Raw genomic sequence first — 16772 nt, 5'->3', positions numbered from 1 at the left:
TGGAGAGGGGAGGGGGGGGGGGGGAGGGAGCTAGAGGGCGAGGAGTCACCGGGACGGGGATGCATGAGATACCCTGCTTTGGAAACCTCACGACGGTGACGTGACCCTACTGCAGCTTGTCTAGAATTATTGAACAACTAATGCGAGATTACAATGAGTTGAGTTGTGCCTCAAGGGATCCAAGAATCTGGTTTATAAAGGCTCCGGATCTAAGATTATAAGGATAGAGTTCCAACCGGATACGACTAAGTCTAAACTACGCAAAGTAATCCTTGTGGTGCACGCCACAAATCTGACCGGCATTGACCATGGGCTGGATCCGAGAACCTGTCTCCAGGCTGGATGCCGCCACCTTGGTTCTCCGAAAACTGGGCCACCCGTTTGGACCATGGGCCTCACCACCATTTGTTGGCCACCCCGGCTTTTCGGAATCGAGAGCCTGTGGTGGTATACGTGTTCAGCATATCCACAACACCATCCTTGATAGAGAAATAAGCATATGCAAACAAAAAAAGTTCTTTGTTGCCGTAAAGCTAGCCCAGAAGTGAGTCACCCGTTTTTCATAGAACCTAGGACAAAACCCTCGAGCCAGCATAGTTTCTCTTAAGAATGGTTTGCCATATTAGTTATTCCGAAAGAAGCTTGAATAACCATTTACCATGTAGGGCTCGGTTCTTGATCTCCAGATTATGAATACCAAGTCCTTCTTGATCTTTTGAACGGCAAACAACACTCCATTTAATCAATCGATATATATTTATTTTTCTCACTATCTCCTTGCCAAAAGAATCTAGATCGAAAATAATCGAATCCATGCAAGACTCTTTTGGGCAATTGGAAGAACAACATCATGCACAATACCATATTGCCAAGTACTGAATTAATAAGAACCAACTGTTTACCAGAGATAGTAACTTGCCTTTGCAGCTAGATAAACGCATCTGAAGCCTCTCCTCGACGTGTTTCCATTCAGCTAAAGTTAGGCGTCAATAATGAATCGGGACACCCAAATAACTAATGGGAAACTGCCCGATCCCACACCAAAGAGATCAGCATAGTGGGTGGCCTCATCACGTGCTTCACCAAAACAGAACAATTCACTTTTATAAAAATTAATTTTATGACCTAAAAGCTTCTAAAAGGATGATAAGTTTTTTGCTTTCTCAAGGTCATCTCCATAAAAATAATCGTATCATTGGCATATCGAAGGTTAGATAAACCACCATCTACAAGATGGGAAACTACTCCTTCAATGTGGCCATCAACCTTTGTATGCTCAATGATTATAGCGAGCATATCTGCCATAATGTTAAATAACATGAGTGATAATGGACCTTCTTGTTTTAATCCTTTTTTCTTTGAAAGTATCTACCCACATCATTATTGACTTTAATGGCGTCACTTCCGTCGAAAACAAAATTATGAATCAGAGCTCGCAACCCATCAGAAAAACTTTCATTCCAAGTGTTTGTTGAAGGAAAGATCGTTTGACTTTATCATATGCCTTCTCAAAGTCAATTTTTAAAATAACACCATTCGACTTTTTTTGATGGAGCTCGTGCACCGTCTCATGTAAGGTTACAACCCTCAAGGATATTCCTACCTTGCATGAATGTCGTTTGAGATGGTGGCACTACTTGATCAGCAACAAAGTTAAGCCTAATAGTTGCGCTTTTGTGAAAATTTGAGCTCACGTTAAGAAGACAGATAGGACGGTATTGTTGGATCCTTCCTGCTTTATCAACTTTTGGCAGCAAGATTATCTCACCGAAATTAAGGCGGAATAGCTCCAATTGATCTTCATGCAATGCACTGAACAATGCCGTAAGGTCCGACTTGATTATCTCCGAGAAGTTGTGATTAAACTTTGTTGGAAAATCAAGTGGACTAGGGGCTTTGTTATGCTCAATTTCTAGTTGCACTTTTCTCATGTGGGAGATACTTAAAAAGAAAATTTCAGCTGCAAACCCGTTTCTCTTCGCATAAAAGAAACGTGGCGGCGAGCATAATAAAATGTTGAACTCTGTCGAGCCGAGGATACAGTACCCTCCTAACTATCAAATCACAAATTGGTTCTTAATTTGCAGACGATTGTAAACCCGTTTCTCTTCATCTAGTCTAGCCTAAAAGAAACGTGGAGGCGAGCATCAGGCGAGTCGTAACACGAGGAACTGGGAGATCCCATTTTGTCCTTGGTGGTGCACATGAGGCAGAGCAGACTTATCTATCTCGCGTTGGGTTGGGTCATCGTGTTCCAAGTTTCCAAACACATGTCGAAGACGAGGAACGCTTCTTGACCGGACGGCGGCCGGCAGCTCAAACCCGTCGTCTCCAAACACCTCCCTCCTACCCAACCACCAGAGTGACGGCTAGCTAGTAGCTACTGCGTTTCCTCCCTCCCCTCTCGTTCCCCGTCTATCAGCTCCGGCTCCAGGTAGCGGCAGCCGGCAGCCATGGCTTGCTCCACCCATCTTCTCTCGCAGAGCCTGTACCAATCCCACCGCCCGAGCCCGGGCGCGTCCAGGCACCTGCGGTTCCAAGCCCGGCCCGCGGCAGCGGCGGCTTGGTCCTGCTCCAGCGCCAGGAGCCGCCGGTCTCCTAGTGTAAGAGTCGCCGCGTCGGCGGAGCAAGGGAGGAGGCAAGTGGAGGTAATTGCTTTGCCTGAGCTCGACCCTCTGTTATTTCTTATCTGCTCTGCTACCCTGCTGGGGTTTAGTCCAAGACCAGAACTGTCTGCTGTAATTGGGAAAAATGTATCGGGATAACTGAGTATTCCTCTGTCGCTGCTCCATTTTGTCCAGACGTTTAGTAGTACTAGGCAATTTCGGACCCCATTTGGTTAGTCACTTACGCAGTCTTCCTTTGGGGTTTGAATGTTTGATATGATTCCCCTCATCCGAAGATGATTTAGTGCAATCAATAGCACCAGCAATAGTAGCAGTCATGGAAATGTTATAGTAAGTACACAGTACGTGTATCATCATAGTTGCATTGGTAGCAACTGTTTGTGAGAGCATTGGGCATTTCAATTCTGAACAAGATTTGTTTTTGCTAAACGAAGAAGCTATTTTCAAGATATATGATGTATTATATTCCTATCTCTAGGATGATGCTGGGAGTAGCTGACACAAACTATTTCCTTGTTTTGTTTTTCGAACTATATAAAATTTACTGCCGTTTAGGCAATTTAAGAATGCTACTGCAATTCTTCTTTCCCCTGCCCATTTCATATTGTGATTTACGGCTTCATTTCTTTTTTTAGCTTACATATGACGCACAAGGCAAGTTCAACCAGCTAGCCGACCAAATTGACCAGAATGTCGGGATTACACGGCTCAACCTATTCTCACCTTGCAAAGTATGTCCCTGTTATGTTTTTGATAAGCAACGAAATGTTTGTTTTATATTATTTGCACACCGAGCTCAGGCCTGTATAACATTTTTCCTTGTAGATTAATGTGTTCTTGAGGATGACAGGGAAGAGACCAGATGGGTTCCACGACCTGGCTTCTCTGTTTCATGTAAGTTATTTCTTTTAGATTAATGTGCTTCTTTTAGTGCTTTCTACATTAACATTATGTGGAAATGGTGATTTCTTTTCAGTTTGTATTCCAGTCATCTTTTCAATGGTGATTAATGTTTATGGAAGATTAGCAAATGAACCCTGTAGAGATGTTACTTTTTTATAATCTTTAAGATGCACTAAGTTTATGAACTATATGATCTTTTCTGAGTTAACTATAGCCGTTCTCTTAACTATAGCCATTCTCTTGGCACTTCTTATATGAAATTTGATACGCCTTGCAGGGTGTCTTCTAGTAAAAAAAAAATGCTATAGTACCTCTTTTTCTTCTACCTGTTCATGTGTGGTTAAGGTGCATTCTGCTTAATATAGTTATCTTTGTGTCACTTTTATAATTCTATATATGAATTACCAGGTGGTTAGTTTGGGTGACACTATCAAATTCTCATTGTCTCCAAGTAAGAGCATAGATCGGCTATCAACCAATGTAGCAGGTGTCCCAGTTGATGAAAGTAATTTGGTATGTTTTCTATACATATATTTTATATCTAAAAACAAATGCAATGTAAACATTTACACCTTAATGTAGTTTACTTTTTTGTTTCATGAATCTGCAGATCATCAAGGCTCTCAATCTTTACCGCAAGAAAACTGGAACAGACAAGCACTTTTGGGTCAGTCAACTGTACATTGTTTTGATATTTATAATCGCCAATGGTTTTTCTTTTTCTGTTGTCATATGAGTTACTGTTGTCCTTTGCTGGAATGCAGATACATCTCGATAAGAAGGTTCCAACTGGTGCTGGTCTTGGAGGCGGAAGCAGTAATGCTGCAACTGCACTATGGGCCGCTAACCAATTTAGTGGTGGCATTGCGACAGAACAAGATCTTCAAGAGTGGTCTGGTGAGATTGGATCGGATATCCCTTTCTTCTTTTCACGAGGAGCAGCATACTGTACTGGTAGAGGAGAGGTATGCCACACACTCTTAGTTATATTTTCTTTCTTGAATCTTGGTAATATGAGTTAGGGTTTCAAAACCTTTCCTGAAGTTTCTGCAAATTGAGTGATACTTTTCTGTGATACTCTATTGGCATGGAACTAGTTCTAAAACTGGCAACATAATCAGGGTGGTACTTCAGTACTTCTTCATGTTTGTGATATGTTAGAAAAGATCAATCTAGATGAAAATCCAAGCCACATTAAGATTCCCTGGAGCATAGCCGTCATTGAGTTTTTTATGAGTACATCTATCATATTCTGTTGGGTTTCATATCTAGCCTACCCCAACTTGCTTGGGAAAAAAGGCTTTGATGTTGTTTTTGTTGTATCTATCATATTCTAGACCAGAAAGTTAAGTATTTCACCTGAACTGTGTTGAACTTATTAACGGCTGCTTAGGTTTAGCTGATACACTATTGCAATTGGGTCATACTATGTTACTGTTTCTTATTTATAGAAGTGTGTTCAAGTAAATATTGACATTTGTAGAGGGGTTCTTTGATATAAATTAGACTGACATTGGGATGTTTATCCACGATCCATTTTTAACTTGCTGCTGAAGTGGCTGATCATAATCTACAACTTTCAACTTAAATGTATGTAGATTGTCCAAGATATTCCAGATTTGTTGCCGATAAATCTGCCAATGGTTCTAATAAAGCCACCTGAAGCATGCTCAACTGCTGAGGTTTACAAGGTAATTAGGCACATAACTTTCTTAACGTAAAGTTCTAGCTTTAACAAGCTTCGTGTACTGCAGCGACTCCGGTTAGATCAGACTAGTCAAGCTGATCCATTGGCTTTACTCAAGGAGATAACGCAAAACGGGATATCACAGGATGTCTGTATAAATGATCTAGGTATGCAGTGTGATTACGATAATTTTTTATAGGCTATCGCTGGACATCTTCAATTTTCTTATTTCTGTAAGTATGTTGCTGAATAACATTTAGTGAAGATGGTTCATGTTCCTTCTCTACTTTTTCCAGAGCCCCCAGCTTTTGAGGTATTGAAATCACTGAAGAGGTTGAAGAAACGAATTATGGCATCCAACCGGGGGGAATACAGTGCTGTTTTTATGTCAGGAAGGTAATAGGGGCATATGTTACCGAACTATGAAGAACCTGGTTATTTCGTAGTAGCCATATTCTACCGCTATTTACCATCATATAATCATTTGCCTTTTCCCTCTATTTATATTAGACATACCTCGAATCATTCTACTTTATAAGGCGTAGTTAGCATTGATACGGGAGGTACCAAAGCGCTATCATTAGCCATGCTGTAAAATTTCAGTAGCAAAAATGATATTTGAGGTGTGAGAATCCATGCTACATACTCTCTCCATCTCTTTTCATAAGGCGTAATCCCTTGCACGAGAATTATCACGTCCACATGTGGACCGAATAAACAAAGCCAGGTCGTTTGGAATATGAATTGGCATTCATCCCAAACATCCAGTAAGGGCGTTTCGGAGGGGTAGACTTATATATAAGAGATCCATGAAAATCCTCTCAGATGGCGAATTGCACCTAACAATTCAGGACAGAATCTTAAAATTTTAACGCCCTATATAAGAGGGACAGAGGGACTAATATGATAATACCAATCAGAGTTAATATACCACCCCATGACTATCCAGCACTTTATATGTGCATTTAGAATTTGGATCCACATTTTGTATCCACGTTATATAACTGACCGGGACACCACTAATTGTGCATGTTTGATGCAGTGGGAGCACTATTGTTGGAATTGGTTCCCCAGATCCGCCTGCATTTGTCTATGACGATGAGGACTACAAGGATGTTTTCGTGTCAGGTATGCTGCCTGTTGCATTTCACAAAATTTATGTTTGTTACATATGCACAGACAAAAAGGCTGAACTGAATTGCTAAACACATGACAAAACTGGATTTGTGATATCTGAATATACAAAAAGGAGTATCTAAAAATCTGGAATCTGTGTTGTACTCATTTTGAATTGTCCGTGTCTTTGGGTGCAGAGGCTTGCTTCCTGACTCGCGAGGAGAACGAGTGGTACAGAGAACCACTCACGTCAAACGCCACGTTTAGCAAAGAAGATTTACCGTCAGAGGCAGCACCAGTCGTTGACTGACGGAGCGAGTTCTGTATCTGGTCGCAGTTTTGTGTTTACAGTACACGGGTCTTGTTGGTAGGAAAATTTGATTACAGAGGAACATCACATTGAATTAAGCAACCCTTGGAACTATTTTAGTACTCAAGTGCAGCTGGAGTAGTATATATTACCAGCATATGCAGCTGTAACCAGTTACAAATGTCTCCATATAACTTTCTATTTTGAAAGATCCAGCAAATGCTGGCTTCTCTGTATTACAAGCAGGTAGTCTCCAGATTACTTGGCAAAAACTTTACCAACATATGCAGTGCGTATTCCTTGTACGAGAGGAAACATCAAGTTTGGTTATACAAAAGAACTGGTTGTTAGCGAGGAATGCCGGCTTCAGGCAAAGTCAGTATTAGAGATTAGAGCATCTCCAGTCGCGTCCCCCAAAGCGTCCCCCAAAGGGATTTGGGGCGCGCCGGACAAAAAAAGCGTTCCAGCCGCGTCCCCCAAAAACCCATTTTTATCCGGCGCGGCCCGATACGGTGTCCGGCGCCCCGAGCCCGTCTCCGTCCCACATGGGATGCTCGGGGGACGCCGGACACAACGAAAAGCGAGGCGGGCTCCCACATGTCGGCGACTATTTGCATAAACCGTTGGTTCGCGCCTCTTTTCTCGTCGACTTCCTTCCTTCCCGCGCCTTCCACCCCACCGCCGCCGCTGGATTTCCCGGCCGTTTGGGCGTCTGATATGTGCTTGCGAGTCGGCACCGTTGTCGCGGCTGGGGCTCCCGCCGGTCGTGCCGCCGCCGCCGCGTCGCCAGCGCGTCCCAGAACGCGCCGTCAAATCCGCCCCACCTCCGCGCACAGAAGGTGCTCGACGACTTGCCAGGTAGGCGCGATTGGCCGCTGTTTGTTGCGTCGTCTGCCTCGGCGCAATTTTAACCATTGATTTTGCTTTAGCCATGGACAGCGACGATGAGATGGTTGCCCTGCTTCGCTGGAGGACGAGCAAGCGTTCGACGACGACCTGCGGGAGCATTTGCCGATCATCGCGTCCCTCCAGGACATGCTTGACGCCGAGGCGGAGAAGAGGAAGAGGCCGCGCCGCGGAGGATCAAGGCCGGGAAGAAGGAAGTCGAAGCCCGGCGAGAGGATGGAGGGGCATGCCATGCTGCACAACGACTACTTCGCGGACGGGGCAACACATGCCGACAATTTTCGGCGCCGGTACAGGATGAGCAAGGGCCTGTTCATGAATATCCTCCACGGCGTTCGAGAGTTCGACCCCTACTTCAAGCTCAAGGTCGACGCTGTAGGCGTTCTCGGGTTCTCATCCATTCAGAAGTGCACCGCCGCCATGAGGATGCTTGCATACGGAGCACCTGCCGATACACGGGACGACTACCTTCGCATGAGTGAGTCTACTGCCATTGAGTGCATGTACAAGTTTTGCCGAGCTGTGGTGGGAAAGTTTGGCAAATACTACATGAGAGGGCCAAGCGAGGAAGAGACTGCAAGGATCATGGCACAAAATGCTGCCGGAGGATTTCCTGGAATGCTTGGAAGCATCGATTGCATGCATCGGGCATGGAAGAACTGCCCGTTTGCTTGGCAAGGTATATACAAAGGGCGTCATGGATATTGCAGTGTGGTGCTTGAAGCGGTGGCAGATTATGACCTGTGGATTTGGCATTCTTTCTTTGGCATGGCGGGATCACACAATGACATCAACGTGTTGCGGCGGTCTCCGGTGTTCGGCGGACTAGTGGAAGGGCATGCTCCACCATGCAACTATGAGATCAATGGCCACCAATATACCAAAGGCTATTATCTAGCCGATGGTATATATCCAAAATGGGCCACTTTTGTCAAAACAATCTCGAATCCATCAGGTCCGAAGAATTCTCACTTTGCTACACGACGGGAGGCTTGCGGGAAGGATGTCGAGCGGGCATTTGGTGTGCTTCAAGCACAATTCGCCATTGTCCGGTACCCTGCTCTAAGCTGGTCTCACGACCAAATGTGGGAGGTGATGCAGGCTTGTGTGATCATGCACAACATGATCATCGAGGATGACCGCAAGAATCATGTTAGGTCACATGTTGGTCCCTATGAGTGTCAAGGCCCTCTCGCGGAGGTTGATCATGAGTTGCACTGCAGATTTTGCTGATTTTCTCGCCATGCACGCAGAGATCCGTGACAGCAATGTGCATGAGCAACTTCAAGCTGATCTCGTTGAGCATTTGTGGAGGATCAAAGGAAATACCGTGGCACCTTGATGTATCATCTAGCCCTTTTTATTATATTTGATTACTTGTTTTATTGTTTGTTGTAATTTAATTTGAAAACAATCCTCGAAAACATTTTTTTTCATATGCTACATTTGATATAAATGGTTTATGTGTTAAAAAATTATTTTTAATGTTTGGGGGCGGCGTTTGGGGGACGCGGCTGGGGAGCGACGTCCCCCAAACGCGGCACGAACAAAACACGTCCCCAAACGCTCAATCCGGCGCGGTTTGGGGGACGCTTTGAGGGACGCGGCTCGAGATGCTCTTAGAGCATCGCGTGCCCCAAACCGTCCCCTAAACCGCGCCGGATTGAGCGTTTGGGGGACGTGTTTTGTTCGTGCCGCGTTTGGGGGACGTCGCTCCCCAGCCGCGTCCCCCAAACGCCGCCTCCAATCAGAAATTTAAATAGATGCATTCAAAAGAGATCGTTCCCACCGATTCGTCGCGATCAGAGTAGCGGCGATCGATCAAAGTACTGGGCGCGCGATCATATTACAGACCGGTGGTGCATGCAAATTAGAAGAAGGGGTTGGGCGACAGCGTCGTATCCTGAGTCGACGCAGGCCCGTCGAGCACGATGACCTCGTCGCGATCTGCCTGTTGCTGTGCATGGTGCGTCTGCTCCGTCGCGGACGCAGAGGCCGACGCAGGTGTAGTAGTAGAAGACGCGTCAGCCTACTCTTGCTGCGCTGCCGCTGCCGCCGATGCCGCTGCCAGGGCCGCCGCGTCCGCCGCCGCCATTTTGGCTTCGATGTCGTCGAGGATCTGGCCTTTGAAGAAGTTGTGCGCCGCTCGCGTCCGGGGAGACATTCCCTCTGTCGACGTTCTCAGTAGGGACTTGTGACCTTCCGAGTTCTTCGCGTGCAAATCCATGGCCCTATCAAACTAACCAAAGGAAGCAGAGTCATTTCATCGAACATAATGTAGGCGCTACGGATTATGGAAGAAAGAGTCGTACCAGTTTGGCGACGTCGGCGCCGCTGTCGCCTCTCGGTCTCTAAGTCGTGATGGTACCCATGGAAGGAGTTCACCGACGCCCGGATGATGGCCCATCGCGTCGACATTGCCTTCTCGGCTCCTCTTCATTGGCACTTTACGGTAGTCGCTGTTGATGAGCTTGCGCTCATCGAACTCGGCCTTGATCCTCGCCCAATACTTCCCGCTTTTTGGTTGGCGCCGATGATGGAGTCATGGCTCACCGTCGCCCACGACTCGCACAGACAAAGATCTTCCAGAACCGTCCACTTCGGGCCTCGTGTGCCCGACGCCTTCTTCTTCTTCTTCTTCTTCTTCTTCGTCGTCCTCACGCCGTCCGCGTCTACCTCCACGAGATCATCGTCACCGGCACCCCCGTCGTCCTCTTCCTCGCCGCCCTCTTCGTCCTCATCGTCGTCCTCCTCGTTGTCCTCCACCAAGTCCTCTTCCTCGTCGTCGTCCACCTCAATCCCGTCGTCCTCCTCAGCACCGGCGCCGTCGTATTCGAGCGGACCCCTGCGGCCGGTGAAAGGGTCGCCGTCCGGACCGGGTCCGGCTCGCGCTGCTCGTACGCCGGGAGTAGAGGTTGTTGGGGTTGAAGCCGCCGTGCGGCAGCGCATCCCGGTAGTGCGGCGACAAGTTAGGCGTCACGCACCGGGAGTGGCGGAGGGACATCGTTGTAGAAGGCGGCTTGCGACGGAGAGATCACTCCCGGAACGTACACCGGCATGGACGTACTCCATGGGCTCGCGTTGGTGGCGGCGATACACCGGGCCATTACGTGTCTGGTGTCGGCGCGCCGCCCGAGCCTTCTTCTCCGGCTCCGCCACCCTCCGTCCTTTCCGCTCCGCCGTTGATAGCTTCCGGCGCAGGCAATCTTGCTGCCATTGATCGTCGGTCCATCCTTCAGGCTTCTTCTTCGCAGCCGGCGCCTTCCGCGGCTTCGCGAATGGCGTTGTCGCCCCTTTCGTCCCATTGCCCGGCGGCTTCTTGGCCGCTTTCTTCGCCATCTTTTTGGGGGCTGTCGGCGGCGCCATGTAGAGAGGGTAGCGACGACGGGTGGACGGCGGGAGGGAGAAAGAAATCGACGGGATAGGAGAAATGAATCGGCGGCGGGATATGTTTTGGGAGGCCTGTGCGCGGCGGTATAGGCGTGATTTGGCGGGAGCGGCGCGATTTAGCGGGAGTGTGAGACGAATTTTCCCTGTGCCGCTGACGGGTCGGCCCCGCGTCGGTTCGCCTCGCTTTTCGTTGTGTCCTGCGTCCCCGGAGCGTCCCCTGTGGGACGGGGACGGGCTCGGGACGCCGGACACCGTATCGGACCGCGCCGGACAAAAATGGACTTTGGGGGACGCGGCTGGAACGCACTTTTGATCCGGCGCACCCCAAATCCCTTTGGGGGACGCGACTGGAGCTACTGGAGATGCTCTTAGCCGCATCAGCGTTGACTTGCATCAAAGTTTCTACAAAAGAACATTTGCACACATTCCCTAACAACTGCAGCTAGCACACACATGATCACAGAAGAGAACAACAGTAGTGCTACTGCAGATGTACAACAGCAGAAATTGACGCCTTGAATGGTTGTGCCTACGGATGATGTGCATCAGCACAATCCGGTTCATCTTGCCTTTCCGGCTCCCCCTGATCGACCTCCGTCGCCACTTGCTGCTCTGAATTCCCATCTTCCGCAACGGTGCGGGGCGACGCCGGATCCTCTCCCTCCTCCTCCACAACCGGTGAATCTTCGCCGGCGGGCAGCTCAGGCTTGGGGTCGAGGTCGGGTGCCTCCTGCTGCTCGGCGGGCGCGGGCGGGTTGAAAGACCCGAACTTGGGCGTCGTCTCCAGCGGCACGAAGCCGCCGCGCGAGTGCTGGAAGGAGAAGGATAGGCCGTCGCGGTGCCCGTCCTCCTCCGCCGCCGCCGCGGCGGCGCAGGGGACGCCGTCGAGCGTCGCGACGAACGCGCGGCGCCGCTTCGGCCCGGGCCGCTCATCCTCGCCGGCGTCCGCCGGGGCCGCGCGCTTCTCGGGGACGGGCGGCGGCGGGGCCGCGGGCGCGGGGCTCTCGGCCCGTGCCTCCGCCGCCATGAGTAGAGAGCGTTGGGCGGCGGGCGGGGGGAATTGGACGGGCAGGGGAGCGGAGCAGGCGGAGGTTGGATCCGGGGAAGAGGAGTTTTCTATTTCCGGCCGGGCCGAGTCACCGTGCGCGTGCTCGCCAGCTTGCTTCCTTTGTGACGCCGTGACGGTAGTAACATGGCAGCCTCGTGGGCACCGGCACGGGACGAAACGCGCGCACGCAGGCGCCGAGCTTTTGTGCTGCCTGTGTGGCGGGCAACTCGCTGCGACGCGCGCACCACTGGGCACCAGCGCTCCCCCTCTCTGCTACTCGCGTCGCTGGCTGGTGGCTGCAAGTGCCGTCGTGCCCAAGTGCGGCCGGATCTCTAGCGGATGCAAAACCTGTCTTTGAACAGGGGTGCTACTTGTTTTGAATTTGGGCCACGAATGCCAACAATCATACCCTCCGTTTTAAATGTAAACTTTAGACAAGCCTTAGACCAACAATTAACGTGCGTGAAATAATCGACAAGGTTGTTCGGTTTTTTACCGTCATACTGATGTTGATAATCTTGCTGATGGTGATTGACTAATGTGTAAAGTCTGTATTAAATCTTGAACTCGTAGATGGGGTCTAGATCAAATCCCGAGCTCGCAATCCCTGAAATCAGCGTCCTATGCTTATCAATCCTGGTCGATTCAAACCTTGGATATCTTCGGACTACTTTGGTGCACCGAAAATAATCCAATCCCAGCCAGCATCACCCTCCACTCTTACCGACTAATGTAGCTCGCATGCCACGCTCGTCTCTCTCCTTGACATATTTCTCTCTCACTTCCACTCCTGAATAAATTTTCAATTTGTTGTTCTGTGCTACCTAATGCTCAATGTCATCAACATTGGCATTAACACAAACACCTAACCTGCGCACAACGGCATGGGCAATGCAACTTAAATTAAAATTATAGGAGAACCTCCCATTGGTTTTAAAGGTTTGTGGATTCAGCTGTCTTCTGAAAAATGCAAGATTGTGTCATGAAAGCATAAAGAATTTGAAGACCTAAAAAAAATTCCTTGTCTCTTTTAGATTATATTTTGTAATCGCTAGAGATAGCACGTTCGTGTATCTATACCACGTGCACTCGTTCCTTGGCATTTGCAATACGTTAGGAGGGCGGGCGGATAAAGCGTGCAGTGCCAACTTGCTACTAGGTCAGGGGTCGTAACACAAGTAACGGCAAGAAAGGAGAGCAAGACTTTATATTTATGGGAGAACCAGCTAGCTCTGGGTTCTAGTGACATCCGTAACCTCATATTTGGGTTTAGCATTTACTACCTTCATCCCAAGGCTTAAGGTCTATATTTTTTTTTCAGAAAGTTGAATGAAGTAAATTTTGATCAAATTTTTAGAAGAATTTATGAACAATTATGATATTTTGTAGGTACCATATGAAAATATATTTCATTATCTATCTAATGATATTGATTTTGTACTTTTCATGTTAATGATTTCTGATAAAAACTCAGTCAAACTTAACATAGTTTGACTTTCTGGAAAAAAAATAGGCCTTAAGCCTTGGGATGGAGGTAGTACTTGTTTCCTTTCATCCAACCTGGGAAGGGATCCCTCGATGTGCTCTAACCTTACCCCACTTGCAAAGAAGAGGTTTCTTCTCTTTTGGCAGTTTCACCATGTACTATTTGTTAATAAAAAATATATAGATGTATTGATTGTCAACAAAAAAACATGCGTGAAATAAAATTAAGATCATTAGATTGATATCCTAAAAAAAATATTATACTCCATTTATCCTGAATTAGATGTCACATATTTATCTAGATTTGGATATGTATCTACATAGTAAAACAGGTATAGATACATGCGAAAATCTGGGACATACTATTCTGGACCAAAGGAGTATCTATAATTGTATGTGCATGGTGTTTTAACTAATAGGTCTAGGCGCACCCATTATGAAGAATAAACTTCAAGTGCATTTCAAAATTTCAAAGAAAATAAAAAACTATTTGGTGTACATCAAGACACTATGTGCACAAACAAAGTTTTGTAGAAAAAAAATACATTCTTCTGGCATGTGTAAAAGAGGAAAAAGTATCCCGTAAAAATCTATTTTGGAGCACTAAAAATCGTCTTTTTACACATACCCCGAAAGTACTTTTCTATCATGAAACTTTGTGTTCAAACATAGAATGTTCGGATCGACATATGTTTTTTTAAATTAAAAAACAGATTTTTTAAGTTTTAGGCAATGAGTGCATCTACACCGATGAGTCATAGTGGCTAGACGGAGTTCGCGCACGGGAATCTTTTGACCTGGTGTTTGGGCTCCACCAAAATCACTCTTGTAGGTGGTTTCATTGGAGATAGTGTTCTAGAGGCAAATTGTCTCGGTCATGTATGTGTTATTTCCGAACCATATGACAACACACTTAAGGGTTTAACTAAACTCAAGATAGTTTTGAATTCATCAGAACTGAGAGAGATATCCGAAATAGGGTTCTGGGGTTGTCCGAAAGGTGTTCGAAATAGTTCGGGAGGTGTCTCAAAGAAATGGCAACTAAAGAATATGTTTGTTAAACGAATTAATATATTAAATATATTTACTTAATTAAAAAGGCATCTCACCCTAAATGGGTCCCATATGCTAAAGGGTCCCATCGGGAGGAGAAGGAGGTGGCCGGCCCGGCCACAGGGGCCAGCCCACTTGGGCCGATCGGGGAGGGGGTTCTAATTATGTCTCGTTAGATAGTTATAGTTCTTCTAAATCCTGAGAGAGATTTAAAATTTCGGTCTTACGTAGTTAAGAATAAAGAGACATAATGCGTTAAAACTCAAGAACTTATAGATTTAAATGCTAAAGATACTCGCCAAATGAATTTTTGTAAGGGTATATTGCCCCTATGTGTGGTTTTGGTAATTAATGATAACCCCTATGAGCTAATATTTTCATTGAGTTTATATGAAGGAATATTCCATAGGTACTACTTGTAGTCCATGTGTTGGATTCAAGTATGGATGCCATGAAGATAAAGATATATCTTGAGTATTGGCATCAAGATCATCGATTTGAAGACATATATGTGATACGATCAAGAAGAAGAAATGAAGATGGAGTTCCTATGTGGAACTCAATATTAGCCATGCTCTAGCTTATCTGATAAGCAATGGATGATCAAGATCTTGAGTGCTTGATTCCAAGTGAAGAATTCAAGTTATGGCTCTAAGTCGGTGTCATGATAGTCCCATAAGTTGAGCTATGCATGGTTGGCTAAGATTTAGAGCATGAAAATAAATGAAGAATTCTTTACACACCTCAAGATAGTATGATAGAGCATGAGAAGATACAAGGTTTACCAATACAAAGAGTGAAGAATAGATTCAAGTTTGGTCAAGACATGAAGCATGAAGAATGTGCCACGTGAAGTCATGTGGTATGGTAAACCTTGTCAATTATGCCTTATGAACTAACCCATCATATATGTGCCCTTGTGTTGTCTATGTGGGCTAGGTATCGTTCCATGGGCATGCATCAAAAGGGAGATCTCATATAGCCCATGAGAGAATGACATCAAGTGGTGATCAAGATTGAGTTGGGCAAGTTCAAGTTGAGCATCTCAAGAAGATCATATGCTTGAAGCTTGCCGTCCATTTGGTGATAATGGACATGTAAGATGTGCATCAATGGAGCTTTCCCATCATGGTGTATGGGGGAGCATTTGTGAGTCTTCACGAAGCAACAATGATCAAGTAAAGCATTCCGGCTTGAGTGGAGCTTGAAGAGTTATCATCAAGATCAAGCGGGATGCGCAAGGAAAAGGTATGGCCTTGCTAGGTTTTTCTTTTACCGGTCTCAAGGTGGATGTTGGGAGACCGGATTATAGGATAGATAGCCGCACTATCAAGAGGGGCTTTCGGTTGGGTAACTTGATCGCGTCATCTTAGTGAGCTCAATCATTTGCATACTTTGCATATCCCTATTGCTTCTTGGTATTTCTCTGTGTGAGGTTTTTGAGCTTGTTGCTAGCTTTACAAGAAGCCCAAGTTCATCGAAAACGGAATCCGCATGCATCTTCTATTGCATTTTCGAGTTTGGACGTCTTCACCGTTTCTTGACGGTGGGAGAATCTCTCTCTAGAGTAATCTAAAAATATCCTGTGAGGAGTCTCCATATTTGTTGGGGTTCTATTTGTCATTATCTTTCCAACAAAATTGGTTTCATGTCAATCGGAGTCCGGACACAAAAGTTATCACAATTTTTGTATAACATGTTTTCCTGCTGGTCCGGTACCTCGCCCGGCGTGACCGGCCGTCCCACCGGATGGCCCGGTTCCAACCGGCCCCTGGACCGGTGCACACTGGGCACCCTCTAGTGGAGTTTTCCCCTTCTCCCAGCGCTGGCCCGGCGTACGGCCCGGTCTGGCCTCACGCCCGGTTGGGCCAGCCTGTGGACCGGCTGCCCCGGCGCAGACCGGCCCCTGCTCCGGTGACAATCGGGGCAGATACTGCAAGTCCTGGACGCCTCTCGGTCATGGCCCGGCGCACGTTCCGGTGCCAACCGGATGGTCCGGCCTGTGGCCCGGTCGAACCGGCCCCTGCGCCGGACGGTCCGGTCCCAGACCCGGTTGACCGGCTCCCTCGACCGATGCTGAGCTGGTCACTTCCCCAACGGTTAGATTTCGATTTGGGCTATAAATAGCCCTTCTTCCACCTTGGGCTGGATAAGTTCTTCCACTCTCTCTCCACCATTGTTGACTTTGAAGAACTTGCAATATCTCTTGATTCCCCCATGATTCTTGCTCATTCTTGAGGGTTCTAA

At 47.0% G+C, this 16772-nt stretch overlaps 2 protein-coding genes across 2 annotated transcripts; one reads left to right on the top strand and one right to left on the bottom strand.

Annotated features, from left to right (window-relative positions):
• Positions 1 to 2252: 2252 nt before the first annotated feature.
• LOC124666473 (4-diphosphocytidyl-2-C-methyl-D-erythritol kinase, chloroplastic-like) lies at positions 2253 to 6699 on the top strand. The gene is made up of 11 exons (XM_047203821.1): positions 2253 to 2648; positions 3263 to 3358; positions 3453 to 3521; positions 3939 to 4043; positions 4141 to 4197; positions 4295 to 4495; positions 5129 to 5221; positions 5285 to 5384; positions 5514 to 5613; positions 6260 to 6345; positions 6531 to 6699. Exons 1-11 carry the CDS (start codon positions 2454 to 2456, stop codon positions 6641 to 6643), a joined length of 1215 nt encoding a protein of 404 aa, XP_047059777.1. The 5' UTR covers positions 2253 to 2453; the 3' UTR covers positions 6644 to 6699.
• Positions 6700 to 11468: 4769 nt separating this feature from the next.
• Positions 11469 to 11966, bottom strand: LOC124662910 (sterile alpha motif domain-containing protein 1-like). The gene has a single exon (XM_047200691.1). The coding sequence runs from the start codon at positions 11964 to 11966 to the stop codon at positions 11469 to 11471; it is 498 nt and encodes a 165-aa protein (XP_047056647.1).
• Positions 11967 to 16772: the final 4806 nt, after the last annotated feature.

This window comes from Lolium rigidum, chromosome 6 (assembly GCF_022539505.1).
Source record: "Lolium rigidum isolate FL_2022 chromosome 6, APGP_CSIRO_Lrig_0.1, whole genome shotgun sequence".
NCBI classification, from domain to species: domain Eukaryota; kingdom Viridiplantae; phylum Streptophyta; class Magnoliopsida; order Poales; family Poaceae; genus Lolium; species Lolium rigidum.
The sequence above is the reverse complement of the archived record's forward strand: the minus strand, read 5'-3'. Positions and strand labels throughout refer to the sequence as shown.

Coding starts and splice junctions, on each gene's coding strand:
- LOC124666473 (XM_047203821.1), top strand. CDS start 2,454: ATGGCTTGCTCCACCCATCTTCTCTCGCAGAGCCTGTACCAATCCCAC. Junction 3,359..3,452: donor ACCTATTCTCACCTTGCAAA/GTATGTCCCTGT, acceptor TTTTCCTTGTAG/ATTAATGTGTTCTTGAGGAT. Junction 4,198..4,294: donor GAACAGACAAGCACTTTTGG/GTCAGTCAACTG, acceptor GCTGGAATGCAG/ATACATCTCGATAAGAAGGT.
- LOC124662910 (XM_047200691.1), bottom strand. CDS start 11,966: ATGGCGGCGGAGGCACGGGCCGAGAGCCCCGCGCCCGCGGCCCCGCCG.